This window comes from Hyla sarda, chromosome 5 (genome assembly GCF_029499605.1).
Source record: "Hyla sarda isolate aHylSar1 chromosome 5, aHylSar1.hap1, whole genome shotgun sequence".
In the NCBI taxonomy this organism is placed as follows: domain Eukaryota; kingdom Metazoa; phylum Chordata; class Amphibia; order Anura; family Hylidae; genus Hyla; species Hyla sarda.
Genome location: NC_079193.1, coordinates 140,524,735 through 140,550,119, shown reverse-complemented (window position 1 = coordinate 140,550,119; position 25,385 = coordinate 140,524,735). Strand labels below are relative to the sequence as shown.

General features: G+C 44.3%; 1 protein-coding gene across 9 annotated transcripts in view; it reads left to right on the top strand.

The window, feature by feature from the left end:
- The window catches only part of PDE1C (phosphodiesterase 1C), a 983,820-nt gene that overhangs the window by 892,327 nt on the left and 66,108 nt on the right, over positions 1–25,385 (top strand). For 8 of the 9 annotated variants that reach the window (XM_056520396.1, XM_056520395.1, XM_056520397.1 and 5 more), the window contains 3 exons: positions 8,453–8,573; positions 11,615–11,790; positions 13,500–13,790. In XM_056520396.1, coding sequence (XP_056376371.1) covers positions 8,453–8,573; positions 11,615–11,790; positions 13,500–13,790 — 588 coding nt within the window. Of the gene's footprint in view, positions 1–8,452; positions 8,574–11,614; positions 11,791–12,806; positions 12,949–13,499; positions 13,791–25,385 lie in introns of those variants that run through there. The other variant, XM_056520404.1, reaches the window with a different exon arrangement.

The window sequence follows — 25,385 nt, the reverse complement described above, 5'->3', positions numbered from 1 at the left end:
AGATTTTTAGTGCTTGCTGGATTTTACCTGTAAGGAAATCTTAGCACTAAAAAGAAATTGCATACATATTCTTGTGTGTAAATTCCAAAGACAGAGCTCAGTGCTGGTTTAAAAGACATACAAAAAGAGTGCAAGACAGTTCTGTCCTCCCCATCTCCTGTTTTACCTCCTCTGTCTCATCTCGGAAATATGGAGGCATATCGCAAGCAGTCCAAGCCTACACTGGAGCTATTGTGCCAAGAAAAGGACATCCCTACTGCAGGAAAGAACAAGGAACAACTTATTGCTGATCTTGTGGAGTATGATGCTCGTGTAGAAGAGCTGAGTGACATGAGACAAAGTCCTACAGCTGGAACTGCCATCCAAGGACTGATATCTCCTGGGGAATACAACATTACTCCCCATGAGGACAGTACTCCACATGAGGCCTTGGACTCTTATATGCGGACTGCCTTACAACACCTTGGGAATGTGGATGCCAGTATGAAACTCCAACTGCTTCTCCAGTACCAAACTGCTGAAAGAGAGGCTCAGGCACGAGCCGCAGAAAGAGAGGCCCAGGCACAAGCCACAGAAATAGAGGCCCAGGCACGAGCCATAGAAAGAGAGGCCCAGGCACAAGCCGCAGAAAGAGAGGCCCAGCGAAGGCATGAACTGGAGGTTCTGAGGCTGAGAGGGGATGCTTTATCCGCACGGAGTGATATGTAGAATCAAGGAGACCACAAACCCCGCTTGGAACATTTCCCCATGTTGGAGAAAGATGGTGATCTGGATGTGTTCCTGAGGGGATTTGAAAAGGTTTGCTCGCAGTTCCATCTACCTAAAGAACAGTGGGGACGATATCTAACCCCACGGCTGCGAGGGAAAGCTCTGGATGTGTTTGCTTCGCTTCCCTCTGAGAGTGACAAGGACCATGAGGCAATAAAATCTGCCCTGCTAAAAAGTTTTAATCTGACTCCAGAGACTTATCGGAAAAAGTTTCGGACTTTGCAACAAAGTGCCACAGAAAGCTGCACTCAACATGCAGGTCAGCTAAGGACTGCATTCAGGCTATGGACTGGGGGCCTACAAGTCACTACCTATGAGGCCTTGGAGGACTTGATGGTCCTGGATCAGTTTCTCCAAGCACGGAGCTTTGAAGCCAGAGAGTGGATTTTTGACCGCAAGCCCAAGACAGCCATGGAAGCAGCAGAACTAGGAGATGACTTTGCCAACAACCGGGCGCCAGCAGCGAAGCGTGGATCTGCACAAGCTGGAGCAAGTACCTGGAGGGGAACCACACAACCACAAAGCACCACCAGGTCAGCCGGGAAATTCTTGCCATCATTACCAAAAGCAACAGGAGCCACATTGGGTCAGGGGGACACCCGCCGATGCTACAGATGCAACAATATTGGGCACCTGAGTGCCACTTGCCCCAACAAAAAGAATTCTCCACCAGTAGCTGGAGGACACACAGCCGTTCTTCTGGTGTCCGGAGCGGTGGAGAAAAGAGCGGATAACCTGCAGAGTGTAACTGACCGGGTGACAGTGGGTTTGCGAGATTCTGGAGCCTCCTTTAACTTGGTGCGGCCTGAAGTGGTGTATACAGAGGACATCATCCCTGGAAGAACCATGGCTTTAAAAGAAATTGGAGGTGTGCGGCCTGCTGTGCCCATGGCCCGTGTGTACCTGGATTGGGGTACAGGCAAGGGTTTGCGGGAGGTGGGGGTCTTTGAGGACATCCCTGTTAATGTTCTGCTGGGGAATGATTTGGGTTGGATGCTCTGTCATTAGGCTCCAGAGGACACTACCTGCACACCGGAGTGGCTAGGAGAGAGCCCTGTTCATTCTGAGGTACTGTGCAAGACTTTGGGAGACACTGCAAGATGTGGTAACTTGGAGGGAGTGCAGGGTATTTATAAATGTTTACCTGTGACTGAACCAGTAATGTTTTCCAAAAGTGAAACGGGGTGTATTGTAAAATGTGGTGACAATGAATTGCCAATGCCAAAACCTAGTGGAGATGGGCTAGGGGGAGGGGTTGGTGTGCCCCTGGTGACATGTAAGGATGAGGGACCAGCAGTGAGTGATATGTCCCAATCCTGTGAGGGAAGGAGTGATAGCCCTGTGTATGATGCCTGTATTGTTATGTCTGGAACTGAGGCGGAGGAAGGTAAACCCCAGGGAGGCATACCAATGGTGGCAGTGATGACGCGTCAGCAGCATGCCAGGGCTGCAGCTTTAAAAAAAAAAGGGAGGATGGTGATGCAAGGGGCAAGCTGTGTGACATGTACGCCACAGCAGAGGAAGGTGGAGATGCTAGTTCACCTGGGGGAAATGTGTTCCCTGATGCCACAAGATGGGGAGGGAAATGAGCATTTCCGGGAAGCTCTGCGCAGTGACCCTTCCCTTGAAGGGCTGAGACAATTTGCTGAATATACAGGTGTTGACACAGATGGGCATCGGGTATATTGGGAAAACAAAATCTTGTACTGGGAGTCCCTTTCCAAAGGCATGCTAGGGGCCCAGGAGAGAGAAAGGCAGTTAGTGGTTCCTAGCAGTACAGGAAAGAGCTGCTGAGGTCAGCCCATGAGACCCCCCTGGAAGGACATTTGGGAGTGGCCAAGACAAAGTCCAGGTTGGCTCACAATTTCTATTGGCCAGGTATGGGTACTGCTGTTGCAAGTTACTGTAGATCCTGTCATGTCTGCCAAAGGGTGGGTAAGTCTGGGGATGTTACTCGTGTTCCCCTAGTTCCCCTACCAGTCATATCTGTACCCTTTGAATGAGTGGCAGTGGATATTGTGGGGCCTCTGGCTATACCCAGCAGCACAGGGAAACAATTTATTCTTACTGTTGTAGATTATGCAACCAGGTACCCTGAGGCTGTTGCCTTATCCTCCGTCCGAGCAGATGAGGTGGCAGAGGCTCTGATCAGTATTTTCTGCAGGGTAGGGTTCCCCAGAGAAATGCTCACTGATCAGGGCACACAGTTCATGTCCAATCTCATGCAAAGTCTCTGTAAGAAGGTGAATGAACAGCACTTGGTAGCAAGCCCATACTTGCTTTGTGAGAGGTTCAATGGGACCTTGAAACAAATGCTAAAAACCTTTGTAGAATCAGAGGGCAGAGACTGGGAAAAGTATTTACCCCATCTGTTATTCGCTTACAGGGAGGTACCCCAAGAGTCTACAGGTTTCTCGCCCTTTGAATTATTGTATGGTCGCAAAGTGCGGGGACCCCTAGATTTAGTAAGAGGGGAATGGGAAGGGGGGCTAAATGCCCCTGAGACTTCTGTGGTGGAGTATGTTCTGAGATTCAGGGACAGGATGCAGACATTGACTGGGATGGTACATGACAACCTCACAGCAGCACAGTCCAGGCAGAAGTACTGGTACGATCACAATGCAAGGGACCGGGTCTATGAAGTGGGACAGAAGGTAATGGTTCTGAACCCCATTAGGCAGAATAAGTTGCAGGATGCCTGGGAGGGTCCCTTTACCATTTTACGGTGCCTAAAACCCACCACGTATGTAGTAATCCATGATGAGAATGGTCAGAGGCAGAGACAGTACCACATTAATATGCTGTAGGCATACTATTACCCTGAGGAGGTGGTACTCAGTGTATGTAGTGCACCAGAGGAAGGGCTGGGTAGTGATCCCTTACTTGATCTAGTGGAGGAAGCTAAGAGCCAGGGATCCCTTCAGGATGTGGAGATCAATCCACAGCTCTCAGATGAAAGGAGGAGGCAGCTTAATCAGGTACTAGGCCCCTTCAGTGCCACCTTTACTGGGAGGCCCGGGCGAACTACTCTAGCCACCCACCATGTTGATACAGGGGCCCATCCACCACTAAGACAGGTGGCCCATCGGGTATCCCCAGAGGTAAAAGCCCATATATAGAAGGAGATCGAGGACATGTTAGAGCTAGGGGTAACTAAGAAGTCAAAAAGCCCCTGGGCCTCCCCAGTAGTGCTGGTGCCCAAAAAAGACAAATCCACTAGGTTCTGTGTGGAGTGTGGATTACCGAAAGTTAAATGCTGTAACTACCTTTGATGCTTACCCTATGCCCAGAATAGATGAACTACTTGATCAGCTAGCAGATTCCCAATATGTGACTATCATGGATTTAAGCCGAGGGTACTGGCAGATCCCTATGACCCCAGAGGCCCAGGAGCGGTCAGCCTTTATCACTCCCTTTGGGTTGTTTGAGTGTTGTGTCATGCCTTTTGGGATGAAAAATGCCCCAGCCACTTTCCAACGACTATACGCCAAATACGCCGTGGCCTACTTAGATGATATTGCCATATTCAGCAAGACCTGGGAGGAGCACCTGAGTCACCTGGGCAAGGTGGTAAAACAAAAAACTGAGGCAGGGCTTACCATAAAACCAGAAAAGTGTCAAGTTGGCATAACAGAAGTGCAGTATCTAGGACATAGGGTAGGAGGAGGATCCCTACGCCCTGAGCTCATTAAGGTCGAGTCTATTATGGCCTGGCCAATTCCTAAGACCAAAAAACAGGTCATGTCCTTTTTGGGGACTGCAGGGTATTATCGTTGATTTGTCCCAGATTATAGTAAGATAGCAAAACCTCTCACAGAGTTGACAAAAAAGAAGGTGTCCAAGCAAATTACCTGGACTGAGGATTGTCATAAGTCCTTCATTGCCCTCAAGACTGCACTGTCCAACTCTCCGGTCCTCCAGGCCCCAGATTTCAGTAGGAGGTTTGTGGTACAAACAGATGCTTCCAATTTTGGTCTGGGGGCTGTTCTTAGCCAAGTAAACTCCAATGGAGAAGAACACCCCATTCTCTACCTGAGTAGGAAGCTATTGCCTAGAGAAGTGGCCTATGCGGTCATAAAGAAGGAATGTCTAGCTGTGGTCTGGGCTTTGCAAAAATTACAGCCATACCTGTATGGCAGGGATTTTACTGTCAAAACTGATCACAACCCTCTACATTGGTTGGACAGAGTGTCAGGTAACAATGGCAAACTACTTCGCTGGAGTCTTATCCTCCAGCAATATAATTTCACTGTCCAACACAGAAAAGGAAGCCTGCATCAAAATGCAGATGGATTATAGCGCCAGGGGGAAATAGATGGTTAATGGAAACAGATCTCTCATCCTGGAAAGGCAAGATCTCTCTGTCCCCATCTTAAGGGGGAGGTGTCAGGCCCAAGGCCTGATTATTAAAATCCTATATGTGTATTATAATTATAACTGTGTGATGTATTATCCAAGCCATGGGTGAGAGGTCATTCAGACTGTGGGTTTGTGTATTGCATTTTATTGGGGGTCTGGCTGTTTGTTTACATCTCCTTTGAAGTCAAAGGCTTTTTTGAAGTCATGCACTCTGGTCCCATCATATAATCAAACAGATAAGGGGCCAGGAAGAGAGAAGACCCCCTGGTGGGATCAGAGGGGAGGGGGGAATGGAGTCTCCCTCCCAAGAAAGCAGATATGATATTTAAAACAATGCTAGACTCAAAGTAGGGTGTTCAATGCTGTGCCTCAAGCTGACAAGACCATCCTAAGAACAGCTGGAACTCTCTCATGGACTGCTATATCATCATGCTGTAAGAACTTCATCTTTTGTTTTCTGAACTTGCCTTGCTAAACTCTTTCATATTTTTGTAACTGTATGTCATCTGTTTATTTTTATGCATAGCACTGTGATACCTTTTATCAGATTAAATGTTTAATTAATCAGCTCTGGTCTTTGATCTCTAAATATATGAGCTCACCTTTCTGAAGGCAGCTCTGGTGGAAACACGTTTATCTAAGGGTTAATTTGGTGACTTGCTGGGACTAGTAGTGGATACCCAGAGGTCTGGCGGCTTTAACCCTTGCACCATCACACTCTCTCTAATGTCCTGGCTGGACCGATAGGGTGTGATCGTGACAGCCCCCCCCCCCTACACTACCTAAGGGCTAGATTTGGGGGTCTTCTATTGGGTGTCAGGGTCACCTGTCACCACAATCCCTTAAAGGTATATATTAACACATAGTATAAATTAACACATAACATGACACAACAATATTTTACTTTATTACAGGTTAGACAATGGAGCAGTGGGCCCAACAGATAGACAGCAGGGATGTCAGAGGCCATCTTTAGCCCACAGGAAAGCTTTTTGATGCTGGGACACCACAGATAGATAGTAGGATATGAGATAGACAGACACATATAGATACTCAGCAGACCATTTATTGTATAAGTCATTCATATACACTTTACTATTACCTTCTTTAAAAGATTCAAGCTTTCTCTCTCCTACTCAAGAATCATGGCTGAAGGCCATTTTTATTATTTATGAGAGCTGTGAGACCAAATGAAAACGTTATTCTTCATCATCCTGTGCCTCAGACATGCTTACAAATTATTAAGCATTTGCAAGTAACTGAGAATATATATCCATCAGCCATAACATTAAAAACACAGATGAAGTAGAATGGGATGACTTTAACTTCTTCCATGTTTAGGGCCCACTTTATCCTACAAATACTGCTGTGTGAAATGCTATCCCGTGGATACGGCCATGGTTCTGGAAACAGATTAGTAATCTTATTCGGTGGGGATGAGCATTCAAGACAACAAGTGCAGAATATGTGCAGATTCCGATTTGAAGAAGTGACCACAATATCATTTTTGTCTGCAATATGGACTTCAAATTTGCATCTGAAAAAATCTGTCATGTAAACTATGAAGATTACTACTGAAAATAAAGAAGTGCTGACAGGCATGTGAGCTTTAGAACTTGACCATGAAACAATGAGAGAGGGTGGCCGGGTCTGATTAATCATGTTTTCTATTTCATAATTTAGATAGAGGGGTCTGTGTGAAACAACCTAGGGGCAGTGTGAGGTGTAAAGGCCCTTAAAGTGGCTGTCAGGCCGGATGATGAGAGTATTTACTATGGATCAGTCTTGAGATATCTGTAACACCTAGATGAACGTAGTCGCAGACCAAGTATGGCTATATATTTCCAAATGGTAGTGGCTACTTACCACTCTGCAAAAAATGTTTAGGAATAGTGTAACGTGACTAACAAACACTTCAAGGTGTTGACTAGGCCTACATTGTTGAACATAATACATTGTATTATTTCTTGCAAGCTAGTGCCTCTTGTTTTCTCATGCAGAAATTCTTCCCTATGGCCTTTGTTACCTTTATTTATTTATTTATTTTTAACATGAGGACAATGTTATTTCATGTAACTGTCACGATGCCGGCTGGCAGGAGGTGGATCCTCTGTGCCAGAGAGGGATGGCGAGGACCGTGCTAGTGGACCGGTTCTAAGACACTACTGGTTTTCACCAGAGCCCGCCGCAAAGCGGGATGGTCTTGCTGCGGCGGTAGTGACCAGGTCGTATCCACTAGCAACGGCACCTCTCTGGCTGCTGAAGATAGGCGAGGTACAAGGGAGTAGGCAGAAGCAAAGTCGGACGTAGCAGAAGGTCGGGGGCAGGCGGCAAGGTTCGTAGTCAGGGGAGATAGCAATAGTTCTGGTACACAGGGTATAAACACACAAAGAACGCTTTCACTGGCACTAAGGCAACAAGATCCGGCCAGGGAGTGCAAGGGAGGAGACTAGATATAAGCAGGGAACAGGTGGGAACCAATTAAGCTAATTGGGCCAGGCACCAATCATTGGTGCACTGGCCCTTTAAGTCTCAGGGAGCTGGCGCGCGCGCGCCCTAGAGAGCGGAGCCGCGCGCGCCAGCACATGACCGCAGGAGACGGGAACGGGTAAGTGACCTGGGATGCGACTCGCAAGCGGGCGCGTCCCGCTGTGCGAATCGCATCCCCAACGGCCATGGCAGAGCAGCGCTCCCGGTCAGCGCTGACCGGGGAGCTGCAGGGAGAAGGACGCCGTGAGCGCTCCGGGGAGGAGCGGGGACCCGGAGCGCTAGGCGTAACAGTAACATTCATGTAACATTTGATGACACAAAAAAAAAAGTGCTTTTCCATTAAATAAAGTCTCCACTGGCCTCCTGTAAAGCCGTAAAAAGTTATTGGGCTCCATTTGTGTTATTTCCTTTACTGTATAAAGAGCTTTAATAGGTAAAGAGGAGGTGAATAGTTCAATTAGCTAGAACTTGAATTTCATTATCGATGCCCCTTTTGTACCAAAGAACTGTGAATCACTGAGCATATTACTCTAAGATGAAGAAGACTGCATTATAAAGAGATGTCAATAATTGTATCTGTTATGTTATTGCCTTTGAAAAATTAAACCCTCCTAACAATGTTCCAACATTTAAAAAGTACTCTAAGCGAGGACTTTCTTTACTTTTAACTGTACAATGGCACCACCTAGTGGAAAATTATATGCAGTTACATCAATTCTAAGTTAGTACTTAACTCAAGTTGCAGCAATAGCATTGATATCTACTTATAGAGATTTATTATAAAAATTGTGTTTTTGTACATTAAGAATATTAATAATAAACATTTGTTTATTAGGTTTCATTGACTTCATTGTGGAGCCTACATTTACCGTGTTAACAGACATGACAGAAAAGATTGTAATTCCACTCATTGATGAGGCATCACGGTCTGGGCTCGCGGGATTTAGGAGATCTAGGTAAGGTGGCTTTGTTATTTTACACTACAAGAAAAATATTTAGTAAAAAGATAACAAACTAGACAACTATTGGAGCTGTCTAAACATTTAGATGTATATGTCACAAAAAAAACTGTTATAATGTTTAACTTACAATGATTTGGACCCATGGGAAACAGGCCACAGGAAATAGATAATATATCATGAAGCGCTGTCATAATGGTATACAAGTAACATTCTCTGAATCCTGAAGAAGGAGGGAAGAGGATAACATCCTGGTGTTCAATGGTTTGGGTTACATAGGGGATACGTTTGGGAATATTCTTTGCAGGGCTGTATTTAGAACTTATGCTGCCCTAGGCTATTCAGCAGACTCAATATACCCCGTCAGGCTGTGCGGATCTGCAGTTGAAAAATCCAAAGTTGCAGATTTTACAAGGCAATCAAAAACATATAAGAATTACAACTTTAAATCCAAAGTGGTATCACATTCAAATTATATTGCCGATTCATCATTGATCTCACCCAGTATACACGGAAAGTTGTGAATTCAATCAAAAATCCACAACATTATCAGTGGCTGTACTCCAAATCTGCAGGTAAAATGTGCCGCTGTTCAGACCCTTGTGGATTAAGCTAAAGTGTGAAAAAAATCCAAAGTGTAAAATAGTTTTTTATTTTTTCTCCAGGACACAGCATGGCTATTACTAGCCATGTATTTTTTTTAATTTTTTTTTTACTCACTGAAGCGCTGCCTCCTTTACCCCATAAAGACCAGGCCCATTTTGGTCTTAAAGGACATCTGCAGCGGTACAAACACTTATCCACTATCCTCAAGATAAGGGATAAGTGTTTGATCGCGGGGGGTCCGAACGCTGGGGCCCCCGGCGATCTCCTGTACGGGGCCGCGGCTCTCCCGTGCAGGGGGCGTGCCAGCCGCAGCATGACGTTGCGGCCGGCACGCCTCCTCCATACACGCCTCCTCCATACATCCATACATTCGTGCCTCCCCGCATCCCCCATAGAACTATATGGGGCCGGGGAGGAGACGGGGCGTCACCGTCGACCTCTAGGTCGACGCTACGTTACCATGGGTGCTAATGCAGGCGCCCCTTTAGGGAGATCGAGGGGGGTCCCAGCGGTCGGACGCCCCGCGATCAAACACTTATCCGCTATCCTGTGGATAGGGGATAAGTGTAATTCTGCTGCAGTTGTCCTTTAAGGACAAGACCATTTTTATTTTTGCATTTTCGGTTTTTCCTCCTCGCCTTCTAAAAATCATAACTCTTTTATATTTCCATCCACAGACCCATATGAGGGCTTGTTTTTTGCGTCAACAATTGTACTTTGTAATAAAATCACTTCTTTTACCATAAAATGTACAGCGTAACCAAACAAATATTATTTATGTGGGAAAAATGAAAAGAAAACAGCAATTTAGCAAATTTTGGAAGGTTTTATTTTCACGCTGTACACTTTCCGGTAAAAATGACATGTTTTCTTTATTCTGTGGGTCAATAAAATTTAAATGTTACCCATGTTATATGCTTTTCTATAATTGTACCGCTTAAAAAACATTTTAACAAAATTAGTATGTTTGAAATTACATTTTTGCACCATGATTTGTAGTTTTTATCAGTAACACTTTTGCTTAGGTTTTACTTTTTATAAATTTTATATTAATTTTTTTGGGAATAAAATGGGACAAAAAAGCAGCAATTTGGGACTTTAAAAAAAAAAAAATTACGTTTACGCCGTTCAGTGTATGGGATAATTAACAATAAATTTTAATAGTTCAGACTTTTATGCATGCGGCGATACCAAATATGTTTATTAATTAATTTTTGTACGCTTTTTTGGGGGTAAAATGGGAGAAACTGACATTTTACTTTTTTATTGGGGGAGGGGATTTTACATTTTTTTATTTTACATTTTGCAACTTTTTATTTTTACACTATTTATATCCAATTTATTATATTTATAGCAATCATTTGATGCATAGGATATAGCACTGATCAGTATTATCGGTGATCTTCTGCTCGATCTCAGACCAGAGCAGAAGACCCCGGGAGACAGCTGGAGCCAGGTGAATGGACCTCTGGCTGCCATGCTGGATGATCGGATCCCCGAGGCAGCGCTGCGGGCGATCCGATCATCCATTCAAAGTATCGCACTGCCGCAGATGCCGTGATCTGTATTGATCACGGCATCTGAGGGGTTAATGGCGGACATCCGTGCGATCGCAGATTTCCGCCATTACCGGCGGGTCCCTGGCTGTTCATAGCAGCCGGGACCTGCCGCACATGACGTGAGCTCTGGTATGGTGCTCGCGGTCATGACAGCGCGTTAATGTACGTCATGGTGTGTTAAGTACCACGGCACCATGACATACATTTACGTCCATTGTTGTTAAGGGGTTAACACTGCTGCCCTAGGCACAGGCCCAGGGGTACCTAATGGCAAATACAGTCATGAAACCATGGTGTCTAGTGAATTGGCTACTGGCAGTAAGTGAGTAGTACTTGGGAAAAAAGGATAGTTGTCATATAGTGTCAACTGGGGAAGGTGAACTGGTCCCCTAGGGACTAAAATCCATGGGGGCAATGTTTAAGTACTGATTTCCAGCATATTTGGTTGTGCTGCCTCAGTTTCTGCCTAATCTGGCTACTCAGTAATGAGTGACGGTATAAAGGATTGTAATCCCCAGCATTACTAGAGCCTTTTATAGGACTTAGCCAAGAAGTACTACCCAAATGTTAAAACGGCTTGTTCTACCACAGGTATTCATTTTATTTTCTTCCAAGACCATTTATTTCAAGGTATGGAATTTAAAGACGTAAACGTGCAGTTTGTTTTTTGTGTGTTTGTTTTATTTTTAAAGAAAAAATGATAAAATTCAAAGAGCTGTAATGGAAGCTAGTAGCCATTATTTTCCTACCATCTACAACTCTTAAATGTATGTCTTGCATAAACAAGAAATCTACTATATTTCTAGTTACAGGACTCTTATTGGAACTCTCATAAATTACATATTCTGAATGCATTCTCACTTGATGTTTCAGTTTGAACAGCATAACCCCCTCAGAAGTTAAAAGATCGAGTGTGAAGAGTACTGGATCAGAAGGAAGTGCCTCTTTGAACTGTTCTATTCTCACTGTGGACTTCAAATGTTTTAAAAATACCTGGTATGAAGTGGTACAACAGAACAGAGAAAAGTGGAAGGCACAGGCAGCCAAAGGTATTTCAAAGTAATGTGCATAATGTATTTATGTATAGCAAAAATAAATATGTATATATTATATGTGTATACTCAACATGGATAAATAGATAGATGTATACTTATGTATGTGTTCATATACTGTATATGGAAAAATAAAAAAGTAAAGCCCTAATAGAAGCAGATAGATAAATTAAAAACATTAGATGTGTTGCGGCAGTTTCTTTCCTTTCTGTTCATATAGTACCTTGAAAAACCAGTATATCAACAACCCCTTCTTCCCCTACACATTACATCTGTAGTAGTGTACTGCATAAACCATCCACCAGGACAATGCAGCCTTTTCAGTCCAGTATATGTTCTCCAGCACTATGGCATGACATAGCAAGAATAGGGATTAGGTGCCTAACCTCCCCATGTACCAGTTACCAGGACGATTGACTAAAACTTTTGCAGACGAACGATGGAGTAGTTGCCCGTAGCAACCAGATTGCTCCTTTTATTTTTCTTTAAATGGGATGGCCCCCACCAAAATGCGCATGTTCGGATACACATCGAACACAACTTCGAACAGGAGATAAGACGGCACATTACCACCGTTAACATCATTCTCCACCACAGCACCCGGACACCTGACAGGACGGCAACATTTGTTCATTGTTGGACCTAAGGAAGGTGCAAGTAGGCGCCAAAACACGTTGTCCATTTCCCTTTTATCTCAAATAAATATTTATGTCCTGTGCAATCATGGTGGCCTGAATATTCCGTGTGCATACCCAGCAGCAGCACTCGTATCAGACCCTTATTTTCTCCCCATTTTGCAACTTCTATTACTTATCCGCACCCTAGGGTAAGCGGACAAGGTCCTCAAGCTTCAAACTGCATATGCAATATATTACATATTTTTCTTCCTTGTACCCAAAACACAGCTCTACCCAATGGGGTCAGTGCAGCACCAGTGGTGTGGTGGCAGGTCATTAACATCTCGCAGTACTGCGCCCCAGCGTTTTTTTCTCTTTTTTTCCTCTCTCCTATAGCAGAGACGAGTAAGTGATCTCCAGTGCTTAACCAGGCAAGTAAGGGAAAGGAAATCCATGTATGACTACTGCTGGCAAACAGCACAGCTCTTGCCCTGTCCCATAAAATAAAGAAAATGAGAAATAGCTGTGCACCAAGGAGGGGACTCTCAGGAGGTCAGTAACAGCAGTGAGAGAGTAAAATTACCTTGTCGTCACTTTAAAGGGTTAACCTAACCATACCTTGCAGGTTTATAAAAATCTTTTGATAATACAGTTACATTTTAAGAAATTTGTGTCATATTATTGATGCATGTGATCAATGTCTACAGTGACTCCATCTGGTTGTTAGGACAAAATAATATTGGTTCTAGAAAAGGCCCCATATAGCTGGCCATTATAGTCATAGGCTGACCGTGTGGTCACCAAAAGCTGAGCAAAGATCACATCTGATGAGACATTCATGACATATTCTGGTCATATAAAATGTCATAGGGGAAGAGCCACACAGAACAGCCCAAACCAAGCCTGCCATAGTTATACCTGCAAAACTGCAAATATATTAACAACCTAGTAACAATAAAAGCCATACGCTCATGTGGGCATGGTTTTGGCTATATACAGCCGGATGCTTTGTGTTACCTTACCCTTAGAAAGCATTTTATTTGTTCCCTGTGGCGTCCAAACAATGAATGTCCTACTCATTCTCAATAGATGCAGAAGAAAGAGCAAAAAAAGATGCAGAAGAAAACAAGCAGCAAGATAAAGACGATAAAAAGAATGATGACAGAGAAGACAAAAATGAAAATGACAAATCTTCACAATCCAAACACGAGGCAAATAAAGAAACAAACTCCAGTGATGGTAAACAAACTGAATCTAGTCAGGGAAATATTAATGGGACTCGATTACCAAATGTAAACAGACGAGACGATTCCTCAGGACAAAGTCAAATGAAGCAAGAGAAGCCTGGTGAAAGTGACGGGAAACAGCAAGGGCAAAATGGTGAGTTGCAGTGCCTTGTCCTAGTTTCTGCTTGTTTGAATGGTTGCGTGCTTGTATATTGTATGACCTGTAGGATAGCCATGTGGATATCTCTAATATAAATGTATCTTCTCTAACTGCAGTGAAGAAACTGTATAAAATATTAACAATATTAGCTAAATTTGAGACAGATATATCGCATGAATCCGTACCATATATACATATGTAAAAGTATATAAAAGTATATGAAAGTTTGTACGCCACATTAATCTGTAGCACATATACATATATAAAAGTATATGAAAGTTTGTAATATATGTCACATGAATCCATAGCACATATACATATATAAAAGTATATGAATGTGTGTAATATATTTTATTAAGGGAATGTAGTAATTTTTTCCACTTCCATGAACATGTTGTTCTCCTCTCTCTATCTGTAGGCTCTCTAAGGCCACTTTTCAACCAGCATGTTTTTTCTGCATTAGTATAGTATGTCATTTTTTGTCCATACATCGCTGGTATATGTTGTCAACCTGTCAAAAAGGTATTCCAGTGTATACAGTGGTGTACTGTTGGTGGGTACATTGAGTTTAATGGATTGAATGTAGTCTCCTAGTGACTATATTCAGTCCATTTTCTAAGAGTATACTTTATCTGTCTGTGATTAAAAAGCATAGAAGATCACCCAGTTTTGGGAAACGGACTGAACATGGTCACTAATAGACCACACCGAGTCTGTTAAAATCTGTGTTTTTTTTTTTTTTTTTTACAATTATATGTACTCAGGCTTGTATAAAAAGTGTTAATAAGTGGGTTGGTGTTAGTTCACATTACATTCAGAATTCATGAATTTTTTTATTTAGAGAAATATTGCAATAAGGAGAATGTGATCTGACCTTTTTTTATGAAGAATTGAAGCCTTTAGGTTGTGTTTACACTTTGAATCTTTACTGCATTTTTCACGTTTTTTCCTTATTTTGGCTGTTTTTTTTTTTTCTCTGATTTTCAGAATTCTCAGTAAATAGAACACCTTGTTACCTTTTTGCGTGCAATTGCTGTACATTACCACATTTTACAAGCTACCTTGGGAGAATACACAAAAAATTCAAAACACAACATTAATTCATCCACGTGCACCACCACATGCAGAAGTGCCGACCACCACTGGTTATGCAGATATCAAGCCTTCCTCTGCTGTAGTATACAGATAGTATAGCCAGTGGTGGTTGGCACTTCTACATGTGGTGGTGCACGTGGATGAATTAATACATAGAAAAGAAGGTCCCGGCACTCACAAATCTGCAAGCAAATAGTAGTTTTATTGCATTTCCTTGTAGACCAGGACACGTTTCGGCATCAAGCCTTCCTCTGCTGTAGTATACAGATAGAACTGGGAGGGGAGAGATCTGATAGACAATGCTGTCATGTAGTTCACAGGAAGTCTGCTGACCCAGGACAGACCTTTTCTTCTGATACATAAAGCCATTTTCTGGTGGTCTGGTTGCTGGCACTATAGGACTGGTCATGGTGAGTGTGTAAGATATGGGCAAAAAAAAAAAAAAGCAAAAAACAATCAAACAAACAAACAAGAAAAGAAAAAACCTGGAGTGCTTCTTAAATATAGACTAGACAAATGCTGCACTATTGCTACTTTAGTGTTAGTATGAGATTTATACTAAGTGGGGTTCCCTTTAATCCAGGACACCACTATAAACAACTTCCTGACACATGCTCCAGCATCCAGATGTTGTTTGTAGTGGTGTCCAGGAATAAGGAGAGGTGAGTATTTTGTCAGGATGTGTCACATCTGGGAGACTTTCTTCTCTTCTGGAAGTGTCCTCTTTTTCTGGACATGTTAGAAGTATGTTTTAGAATCTATTCTTCACCACCATGTGCCATATACAGCCACAGCAAATGGAAATTATTAATAGAGACTGTGGGCTTTGGCTGGATATTAGTGTAGACTGTTGCCCAAAAGGATTTTTTAAGCTCCAGGAGGTAAGGTACTCACCTATTGCCAAAACAAGAGAGATGTACCATACCCTTTGCCATTATTTATCCTTTGAAAACTTAATAAGAGTTATAGTGTGGTAACCACATGATAACCATTACTGTATGCAGTACAAAAATGATGTAGAAAAATAGGAGGACATTTGCAATACCACCACTTTCTCAGATATGCATTAGTTGCACCCCGCGATCAGACATATTATTCCCAGTCCTTTGGATAGGGGGTAAGATGTCTAGGGGTGAAGTACCCCTTTAATACAGAACTCGACCTACTAGGTATTTACACTCTGCTGGCCTGGGCCAAACTGGAACTAACAGGTTTGGGTCCACACCTTCTCCTGGCAGGGAAGGCTGGACTAGGGACTTCTTCAAACGGCTGTTTGCCAGCCATATTGTTTAGTGCCACCAATATTGTACATGTACTTGGGGCTACTATTTCTTGCTAAAGATTGTCCAGTATAAGGAAAGGTTGGATTGCTGATGAATACGGATCTAATGAAAAGGTTGCTTTCATTTTGGGTGTGAATAGATGATAAAGTACAGCTCAAAATCTGTGAAATATTAAAAACATTTGTTTACATAGGTTATCTAGTTACTATTGGGCTTCTATTTGACTAAATGCTAGAGATGACTAAAGCTAATCTCCTATAGAAAACATAATCACATGTCTCTGTACTGTATGTGACTTTGCAGCTACATCTTGGCTTGGACACCGTTTCTTATTATTAAGTTCAACAGAGCAGAGTTCACACTACCTATTATTAGCTAGAGCAGTTACCAGGTATGTAGTTACACTGCCAACTAACTGTGGCTTGAGCTAGAGAAGAAACTATCCCCCCAAAAAATCTGTCACATATATCTATCTGTACAATTGTCCTTTTACTGTGCCTGTATTATAAAATATATATCTATCTAGTCATAAAGACTTACATCGCTATCCAAAATTGAATTGTACTCCTACTGAGAAATTTTAAAGGGGTACTCTGGCGGGAAAAAAAATGTTTCCCTTTCAAATCAACTGGTTCCAGAAAATTAAACAAATTTGTTAATTACTTATGTTAAAAATCCGAATCCGTCCAGTACTTATCAGCTGCTGTATGTTCCAGAGGAAGTTGAGTTGTTCTTTCCAGTATGACCAGAGTGCTCTCTGCTGACACCTCTGTCTATGTCAAGAACTGTCCAGAGTAGGAACAAATGCCCATAGCAAGCCTCTCCTGCTCCAGACAGATCCTGACATGGACAGAGGTGTCAGCAGAGAGCACTGTGGTCAGACAGAAAAGAACGACACAACTTCCTCTGTAGCATATAGCAGCTATTAAGTACTGGAAGGATTAAAAATTTTTAATAGAAGTAATTTACAAATCTGTTTAACTTTCTGGCACCAGTTGATTTAAAAATAATAAATAAATGGTTTTCCACCACAGTACCCCTTTATACAGTTAATATCCCTTTGAGAATGTATAGTTTAGTCTAGTATAAAAACTGCATTCTTTTGTATTTTACTGTTTGTAAACATAACAAACTATTAGTCTTTGCTTAATGATTGTTGCTGATTTCAGCTTAAGGTATCAGAGCCAAATTTTAGACTGTAACAATCTTAAATTCACTTGGGGTTATTGGTGGATAGTAAGCCAGGTTTTACCAACCAGTACCAGGCAGCTGATGCCATGGCAATTAAAATAATGATGCATTAAAAGAGGCATAATATATTATTACAAGGTATCAGTACTAGACTACTGGAGATGGGATGTATATCCAGAGATTTATTGCTCATATATGAAGTTGGGAATTGTTCCCCTAGTGTGAAGCAGCTGGCATTATCTCATAAGGGTTATTTATATTTAACCTTATGAAACTATTTTGAGGTATAGTTGGCAATGATGCCTTGAAACATTGTGGCACAGACTTTAGCATTTACATCTTTCCTGCCATAAGTATTCTCTAAAGCAGGGTGGAGGGCCTTTTCTTCCACTGAGGGTCATTTGAATATTATTATTATTATCTTTTTGGGAATACAAAATCATCAATTTAAAATTAGCTTCTATATTTGGTCATTTGGGATGGCTGAAACCGCTTCTCTTTGGTAAGGTGTGTGTTGTTAGCTGGAATTGATTATGTTGCCTCTGTAAGACCCCCTATAGGTAGTTTTCCCCCTGTAGGTAGCTTGCCTCTGTATACATGACCTCTCTGTAGGTAGCATGCCCACTGTAGGTTTCGACCCATTAAAGATAAAAAAAAAAAAAAACAACAACACACACTTACCTCTGCTCCCTCTCTCATGGGCCAGAAAAAAATGATTTCATGGGCCTGAGTGCCCCACCCTATGGGGATTGTGGACATAAAGTTGAAACCCAATACACTGTATAACATGGAATGCCCAAGAGTTCATACTACAGAACTATAGGCAAATAGTGTGCCACTATATGATGCCCCTTATTCTAATCACCATGTGGATAGGTCTACTGCAAAATCAGAGGCACACCGTGGTACAGCGTATGCAGAGGCGGCTCTAGACTTTTAGAGGCCTTAGGTGAAACTCAATCATGAGGATACCTATCCTCGAGCCTGTGAATTTAAGATGCGTACAGTGTATTCACCTCTCCCCAGTGGCGCACGTAGGATTTTCTCATGGGTTGGGGTTTAAAAACATAAAATAATAACTCCACACCAGGACGACATATTTACACTGCAGTAACTAATAATGTCATACTGTTATTAAATAGACCCACTATACAGAGACCAATAGTGCCACTTTAAAAGGGACAAATAATTGCACAAGACCACTCACTACTGACATTACCACCATATAGTGCCGGAATAATACTACCATACGGACACTGTATATAAACCACTGTACACAGACCAGCATCACCAATAACACTATACAAGCTACAAATAATTGCATTACACCAAGACTAACTTTACAACTATATAGTGACGGGATAATACTACCAAACTGAATAAAACCACTATACACAGACCAGTATCCCCAACAACAACAAATATTTTTAACACACCATGACCACTACCATTCCAATCATATTGTGTCTTAACCACTTAAGGACCAAGGGCGTACCTGTACGCCCTGAATCCACTCCCTTTCTATAAAGCGGGGCCTCTAACAACGTCCGGGACCCGTGGCTAATAGCACACGGCACTGATCGCGGTGCTGCGTGCTATTAACCCTTTAGACGCCGCGATAAAGTAGATCGCCATGTCTAAAGTGAAAGTAAATTACCCCGGCTAGCTCAGTCGGCTGTTGGTGACATCACTCATGCGCCTGAGCACAGAGGAAGAACGCTGTGCCTCTTGTGGATCCCTACATAATGTGGATGGCCACAAGAGTGATTGACAGAGCAAGGAGCCAATGGCTCTTCACTCTGTTCAAGCAGCCAAGTGCTGCATTTAACTATAGGTGCGTCTGTAAGATGCTCCTATTGTTTAATGTGTCCCGGACCGGCAGCTCTGCAGAGCGACGATGCGTTAGTACATTGTACGCATTGCCTCTCACTGGGGGGGGGGGGGGGGGGGCGATTTGGGCAGCTGCGTGGCCACCTCGAGTTTGGGGCCTTAGGCGGCCACCTAACTCGGCTAATGGGAGAGCTGCCACTGAGTGTATGGACCCTGAGCAGTCTATGGATGCCGTATTGCAGATCCATAATACAGAGATCCCTAATAGGCACATTGGTATTAGGCCTTTGTCTAAACACACACTCAGATTAACTTGATTCTTGTCCAATTGTCCAATTTCTGTGTATCCATGAGATAGGGAAAATACATGGTGGTCTCCATTGCCAGAATGTCTTCTCTTTACACCACTGTATAAAAAACTGCAATAGTCAATAGAATCATCTTTCAGTATTACCTGCTATATCAGTACCATCAGTATTATTGTTCCATCTCTGTATTATTGTTCTGATTTTGTTTCAGAGGCAAAGAAGGAAACACTTTACATTTTAACCAATATTTTATCTTTGCAGAATAAAGTAACCAAAGTTTTTTTTTGTGCATCCACAGGAATTAAGATAGTGAATGACTAACTCTATTTCTTACCTGGTGTCAAGGATAGAAGTCATAATCTGCTGTGCCATTATATAAACTTGACAGAATTTGGTTTAGAGAATATGGCCCAGATTTATCAAAGTTTGTAGAGCTTTTTTCCCATATATTTGGCGCAACTTTGGCGCAACCGCTCATCTTGACATCTTGCTCACGTAGAAGTTTTTTCACTTTTCACTTTCCAGTGCACCCTGACTTATCAACTACGACTGTCGCAGATCTAGGCGCATCTGATTATAAAGCTCCAGGAATCTACACCAGCTTGAACCTTGCTTATGTTTCTGCTTTTCTGACTACCTGATCACGGATCACACTGTTTTACATCCCACCTTGTCTCCCACCCGCCCACTCATCTCCCATCTGTCTGCTACCTGTTGCAAGACTACAACTCCCAGCATGCCCTTACAGTGAGGGCATGCTGGGAGTTGTAGTCTTGTAGCAGGTAGGGGGCGGGAGATGTGCGGCGCAGGCAGGTAGGAGACAAGTGCCCCCGTCATTAAGTGAGGGTAGTGGCGATAGAATCAGATGGAGCCCGGGCTCCTTTAACATACCTCGGCGCTGCAGAGTTTTTGGAGTCCCTAATGTAATTTCACATTCCGAGCTGGATCCCGTGATTGGCCGGGGCCAAGCATCCAATCACGGGACTCGGCGGTAAATTTGATATTACAGTAGGGACTAAAACTCAGCAGCTCCATTATATGTTAAAAGAAGCCCGGGCTAGCATCACTCAGCAGCCACCCGGGACTCCTGCAGATGGGCTGGGAGATGTGCAGGAGCCGTCCCTGCCATCCCTCAGCGCTGCGGTACACGCTGAGAGATGGCAGCGATGGGTCCTGCACATCCCCCGGCCCGGCTGTGGGAGTCCCGGCCAGCTGCAGTGTTATCTCAGCCTGGGCTCCCTTTGCTACAGCGCCGCAAAGTTTACTTTCATTTCAAATATCTCGCCGGGTCCCGTGTCAAGGGACCGGCAGGAAATATGAAATTACAGTGATTTTCTGATCACCGCCAGCCAGGGAGTGGAGCACATTACCGCCTGCTTCCCTGGCTTGCACGACTACAACTCCCAGCATGTCCTTACAGTAAGGACATGCTGGGAGTTGTAGTTGTGCGGCGGGGGCGGGTGAGTTTGTCACCTGCACTCTGTTGAACAACTACAACTCCCAGCATGCCCTTACTGTAAGGGCATGCTGGGAGTTGTAGTCATGCAGTGGGGGGGGGGTAGGTGACAAGCTTGTCATTTGCCCACACATCTCCCGCACCACATGGGTATAACTCCCAGCATGTTCTTACTGTAAGGGCATGCTGGGAGTTGCGCGGGCGGGTGACAATAAATGTATTAACCTATTTTGCTTTTTTTTCTCATTTCAGATCCGTGTATCCTGTGGACTACTTGGGATTCGGTGGACTGCGTCGAGGATCAGCGTTTTTTTTTCGTTTAATGTTAATAAAATGGTTAACGCAGGCTTGTGGGGGATTGTTTTTTAGGAATACATTTTTTTTTAAACGTGTTGTGTTTTTTAAATTTTATTTACTTGACAGGCTTAGCAGTGGAAGCTGCCTTATAGACATAATCCATTACTAAGCCGGGGCTTAGCGTTAGCCCCAATCACAGCTAGCGCTAACCCCCATTATTAGCCCGGTACCCACCGCCACAGAGGTGTCGGGAAGAGCTGGTACCAACAGGCCCGGAGTGTCAAAAATGGCACTCCTAGGTGGTAACAGGCTGGTGTTATTTAGACCTGGGAGGGCCAGTAACAATGGTCCTCGCCCACCCTGGTAACGTCAGGCTGTTGCTGCTTGGTTGGTATTTGGCTGAAAATAAAAAAAGAAGGAACCCTATGTGTTTTTTTGAAAGATTTAATTAATTATGCAAAAAAAAAAGCATAAAGTTCCCCCTATTTTTATTCTCAGCCAAATACCAACCAAGCAGCAACAGCCTGATGTTATCAGGGTGGGCGAGGACCATTGTTATGGCCCTCCCCAGCCTAAATAACGCCAGCCTGTTACCGCCTAGGCCCAGGAGCACCATTTTTGATGTTTTGGACCTGTACTGGCTCTTCCCGGCACCCCAGTGGCGGTGGGTACCAGGGTAATAATTGGGGGTTAGCGCTAGCTGTTTTTGTGGCTAACACTAAGCCCGGCTTAGTAATGGACTCTATAAGATGGCTTCCAATACTATGCCTGTAAAGTAAATAAAATAAAAAACTAATAAATGTATTTAAAAAAAAAAAAACACTCCCCCAAAAGCCCTCGTTAACCATTTTATTAACATTAAACAAAAAACACTGGTCACCATAGTCCTCCAAATCTAAAGTAATCCACAGGATACACGGATCTGAAATGAGAAAAAAATAAATAAACACACACACACACACACATATATATATATATATATATATATATATATATATATATATATATATATATTAAAAGTTGCAAAAGATAGCCTGAGGTGCAGCCAAATGTGCAACAAATTTCCTGATTTTGGACTTTGGATTTTGGACTGCCACGCCAGCAGGAGTCCAAAGTCTGTGCAAGAGATAGGGGGAAAGGTGCTCTGGACAAAAAAATAGTTTTAATGACAGTGCCCCTTTATAGACAATGATAAATGCCCCCCACCCCCAGTATTCTTTAAACTATGTGAAGACACTGTAGAATTAAGCTCGCAGAGTCATGACCGCAGACTGCACATGAATTGTTATTAAACAGAATAGTCCAAGATGTGAGGACATTCAATGAGACTTATATAATAATACAGCTTCACTTCCAAACAGTTGTAAAGGAATTCCTGTCCTACAACTGACTCTTAGTTATTGTCGCTCAAACGTCAGTATTTTTCTTGACCTGCATGTTGATATAGAGTATGCCCCTTTTTCTGATCATTTTCAAGTGTTTGTGGCTTAGTGAATGTGGTGTTATTAAGCAGATGTGCCTTGGGGTCCACTTAGGCACCAGGGCCTTGGTGCAACTGCTTACCTCTGCACCCCCTATAGTTACTCCCCTGCTTGTCAGTTTAGCTGGAACAGCTTGTATATATATATATATATATATATATATATATATATATATAGGGCTGCCATCAGACATTTCGGGGCCCCTTACACAGCTCAAGGCCTGGGCCCCCCTCCCAGGGCCTTCCCACCATTTTTATTTTATTTTCTAGACATATATATGTATTTCCAATTAGATTAGAGAAGAGTGCGGCACTGTATAACACTGTTCTATTAAAGGAGTTGCCCAGTAAACAATAACTTATCCTCTATCCAACGATAGGAGATAAGTTATAGATCGCGCGGGGTCAGAGCATTGGGCCCCTTGCTATCTCGGCTGGAAGGGGGGCGTGCCGTACCCGCACGGAGCACCAGCCGACACACCCCTCCATGTATCCCTTAAAGATACATGGAGGGGGTGTGCCAGCCACGGCTTCCTGCGGGGTATAAACGTCAGCTTCCAGCAAACTGCCGGGGCCCCATGCAGGAGATCGCAGGGGGTCCAAGCGCAGCGCTTGGACCCCCCTGCGATCTATAACCTATCCCCTGTCCTTGGATAGGGGGATAAGTAATTTTTTTTACCAGAAAACTCCTTTAATAGTACAGTGTTATACAGCACAGCACGCAATATAATACTGCCACACACTGTAACCTGAATATAATACTGCTATACACTATACCCACTAAATATAATACTGCTATTCACTGTACCCACTAAATATAATCCTGCCCCACACTGTATTCACCGAATAGAATACTGCTATACACTGTACCCTGAATATAAAACTCCCATACATGCATACACATCATATATACATATACACCCCCTCTTATCCTCTGTGTCCTCATCACCCCCTCAAACCTCTCCTCATCATTACTATAACCCCCCGCACCTCTCCTCATCACCCCCATAACACCCCCTGTACCTCTCATCACTCCCATAACACCCCCTGCACCTCTCATCACCCCCATAACACCCCTGCACCTCTCTTCACCCCCATAACACCCCCTGCACCTCTCATCACCCCATAACACCCCCTGTACCTCTCATCACCCCCATAACACCCCCTGCACCTCTCATTACCCCCATAACACCCCCCTGCACCTCTCATCACCCCCATAACACGCCCCTGCACCTCTCATCACCCCCATAACACCCCCCCTGCACCTCTCATCACCCCCATAACACCCCCCCTGCACCTCACATCACCCCCATAACACCATCTGCACCTCTCATCACCCACAGAACACCCCCTGTACCTCTCATCACCCCCTGCACCTCTCATCACCCCCTCTGCACCTCTCATAACCCCCCTTGCACCTCTCATCACCCCCATAACACCCTCTGCACCTCTCATCACCTCCATAACACCCCCCTACACCTCTCAACAACCCCATAACACCCCCTGTACCTCTCATCACCCCCATAACACCCCCTGCACCTCTCATCACCCCCATAACACCCCCTGCACCTCTCATCACCCCATAACACCACCTGTACCTCTCATCATCCCCATAACACCCCCTGTACCTCTCATCACCCCCATAACACCCCCTGCACCTCTCATCACCCCATAACACCCCCTGCACCTCTCATCACCCCCATAACACCCCCCTGCACCTCTCATCACCCCTATGACACCCCCTGCACCTCTCATCACCCCCATAACACCCCCTGCACCTCTCATCACCCCCATAACACCCCCTGTACCTCTCATCACCCCCATAACACCACCTGCACCTCATCACCCCCATAACACCCCCTGCACCTCTCATCACCCCTATAACACCCTCTGCACCTCTCATCACCCCCATAACACCCCCTGCACCTCACATCACCACCACAACACCCCCTGCACCTCTCATCACCCCCAGAACACCCCCTGTACCTCTCATCACCCCCCTGCACCTCTCATAACCCCCCTGCACCTCTTATCACCCCCATAACACCCCCCTGCACCTCACATCACCACCATAACACCCCCTGCACCTCTCATCACCCCCATAACACCCCCTGTACCTCTCATCACCCCCCTGCACCTCTCATCACCCCCCCTGCACATCTCATCACCCCCCCTGCACATCTCACCCCCCCCTGCACTGCACCTCTCATCACCCCCCCTGCACTGCAACTCTCATCACCCCCCTGCACTGCACCTCTCATCACCCCCCCCCCCCGCACCTCTCATCACCCCCCTGCACCTCTCATAACCCCCTCTGCACCTCTCATCACCCCCTCTGCACCTCTCATCACCCCCCTGAACCTCTCATCACCCCCCTGCACCTCTCATCACCCCCCTGCACCTCTCATCACCCCTCTGCACCTCTCATCACCCCCCTGCACCTCTCATCACCCCCCTGCACTGTACCTCTCATCATCCCCCCCCTGCACTGCACCTCTCATCACCCCCCCTGCACTGCACCTCTCATCACCCCCCTGCACCTCTCATCACCCCCCCTGAACTTCTCATCACCCCCCTGCACCTCTCATCACCCCCTGCACCTCTCATCATCCCCATCACCTCTCATCACCCCCTCTGCACCTCTCATCA